This window comes from Laccaria bicolor, genomic scaffold (assembly GCF_000143565.1).
Source record: "Laccaria bicolor S238N-H82 LACBIscaffold_23 genomic scaffold, whole genome shotgun sequence".
In the NCBI taxonomy this organism is placed as follows: Eukaryota; Fungi; Basidiomycota; class Agaricomycetes; order Agaricales; family Hydnangiaceae; genus Laccaria; species Laccaria bicolor.
This window is the reverse complement of record NW_001889894.1, coordinates 479,285-481,994: the sequence shown is the minus strand read 5'-3', so window position 1 is coordinate 481,994 and position 2,710 is coordinate 479,285. Positions and strand designations below refer to the sequence as shown.

Sequence of the window (2,710 nt, the reverse complement as noted above, 5' to 3'; positions counted from 1 at the left end):
GGTAGATAGTTTCTTTCGTATGTGTACATAGTTTGTATTTTTGCAAGTAAAAATTTCGTTGCAACTTTGGACTTATGGTTTTTTTTGTGAACTTTGAAGTGGTGAGAAATGCTTATGTAATGACAAGTGGACTTGACAAGTTGCTTGTTTCTTATCTCTTCCTTCATCCACCACCATCTAAGAACATCTGAGTTAACTCCTTGCTTACTATGCCTCCCAGGACTTCCAAGAACTCTGCTAATGTTCCCACCTCACCTCCTAAGTCCCCTCCTAAGTCTCATAGGAGTGCCAGAAAGCATGCTGCATCGTCTGTTGATGCCTCTGTGGAACCAGCTGCCAAGAAGGTTGCCATGGACAGTGAAGTGGGTAAGACTGGAGGTGAGGGTGAGGATAATGAAGGTGGAGCTACAGGAAAGAAAGGGGACAAGGGAAACAAGTAAGAAAAATTCAATATCTCTGAATTTATTACTGAAGTGGACCTCTCCATAGCAAAGCTGCAGGAAAGAAGGGAAAGAAGAGAATTATGTATGTTTTTTTTTCATCATAGCTTGGTCATTTGCTTACCAATTTTTGTAGGAAATCTAGTGCCAAACCTGTAAAGGCTGCAGTTGGAAAGGCAGCCGCAGGCCAATCTACTTCGGAAGCATTTAATTCTTTTTTTTTCTATTCTAACTCAATGAGTTGTTTACCAATCTTTGTTAGGACTTCGAGGGCTAGTTCTGTAAAGGCTGCAGCTGAAAAGGTAGCTGCAGATCATCTTACCAAGTCAGTATATTTATTATATTTAAATTTTGATCACCTATTAATTTGATGCAGAACTCAGAAAATTTTGCTTGATAGTGGAGCAGCTATAGCTCCACCTCCTAGGCCTGTCCAAGGCTACCACAGTGGTATCTTCCACCAATGAGTAAGAACATTTTATCAGATTATATTCCTTGAGATCTACCAACTTACTTTTTCAGGCTTCAGACTATCATCGAAAAGCAAGCACCAGCTGTGGTAAAGACTCCTCGTCAGCGTATAACGTCGTCTCAGTACTTTACCCTCCCTGGGTTAATCCATATGGAATGGATGGAATGGGGGGTGGACTGCACAAATTCCAGATGGATTCCATGGAATGGGGGATGGATTCCATGGAGTGGGGGATGGATTCCATGACTTTGGGGGATGGATTCCATGGAATGGCTGATGGACTCCATACTCTATTCTATATGTTCTATACCATTTTAAGGGTGGAATTCATATGGACTCCATATGGAATCCACATGGAATGACTTTATGAAATAATTCTAAGTCTATATCATGTAATCATGGTTTCTACATTCATGAGTCATAGCTTAGCAGGAAAAATTGAAATGTATTAAATAGACTACACAATTTATGTCTACTATTCTCAATATATAAGGGAGGGGGGAAGACAGGGGGAAGTGATGGAGGGGGAGCATGTAGTAGAGTGAGGGGGGAGGGAGGGGGAAGGAGTGATGGAGGAGTGGTGAAGGGAGAGGTGGGAATGGATGGAGGGGGAGCAATGGAGGGAGGGGGAGCAACAGAGGGAGGGGGAGCAACGAAGGGAGGGGGAGCAATGAAGGGAGGGTGAATGTTGGAGGGGTGGTGATAAGGGATGTTGGAGGGAGGGGGAGCTTACCTGGGCTCGTCGTTGCCCATTTCCGTTCACGTGAGCGGAATCCTCCATGCGTGGGTGCTCTGGGTCCACGTTTTTGGGCGGTGGGCTTGTTTTGGTGTGGGCGGTCGTGGCGTGGGCAGTCGCATCGTCTTCGTGGGCGGTCGCGTCATCTTCGTGGGCGGTCGCATTGTCTTTGTGGGTGGTCGCATCGTTGTGTCGTCTTCATGTCGTCGCGTCATCTTCGTGTCGTCTGCGTGGGCGGTCATGTCATCTTCGTGGGCAGTCGTTGACGTCCGTGGGCGGTCGTCCTTGGTCATGGGTGTCATTGACGTCGGCGTGGTGTGGTGGTGGATCTGCCATGTCACCACATGGCACCTGTGGTCGGGGTCAGCTCAATGGGTGGGGTGGTTTGTTCATGGGTGGAATGAGATGATGGACGACGACATTCGTCGTCGTCCGTCATCTGGTTGCCATGCCGCTGGCTTACCTGGGCTTTCCGCTCGCCGTTGTTCCCACCCATCTGTGGTCGTTGTCAGCGTCGTTGTTGGTGTCGTCACCAGTGTCATTGTTGTCGTTGTCGGCATCGTTGTCGGCATTGTCACATCGTTGTCGGCATTGTCGACGTCATTGTCATGGGCGGTCGTGGCTTGAGACGGTGGGGTGGATGGTGGTGGTGGTCACTTCAGTCACCCATTTTAGGGTACCCCCGAGGTATATGAATTCTTTGATTTAAGGGTACCTCAAGGGTACCCATTCCAGGGTGGTATGTGAGCACCATACCAATACCATGGTACCATGGAATGGAAAACCCATACCATATCCCACTCATACCAATACCAAGTTACCATACCATACCATGTCATGTTATACCATACCAGATGGTATGATATCACTTCATATACCATCATACCAAAGCTGTCACGGGGTGTCTGGGGTCCTTTTCCAAAATATATAAATTATTTCTGCAGGCTGCAATACTGGTCCATTGGGTGCCATTTTTTGTGGGGGGGTTCTCCAGGTTTATCCTGAGATATTAGGCTACAAATCAAGGCCAGATAGTCCAAGCCATTCATGAAAATTAGTCAA

At 47.0% G+C, this 2,710-nt stretch overlaps 1 protein-coding gene across 1 annotated transcript; it reads left to right on the top strand.

Moving 5' to 3' along the window:
• Positions 1-209: 209 nt before the first annotated feature.
• LACBIDRAFT_329783 (uncharacterized protein) lies at positions 210-907 on the top strand (the record flags this gene model as incomplete). Its single annotated transcript, XM_001883998.1, has 4 exons — positions 210-436; positions 490-525; positions 703-765; positions 817-907. 4 exons carry the CDS (start codon positions 210-212, stop codon positions 905-907), a joined length of 417 nt encoding a protein of 138 aa, XP_001884033.1.
• Between the last annotated feature and the right edge of the window lie 1,803 nt (positions 908-2,710).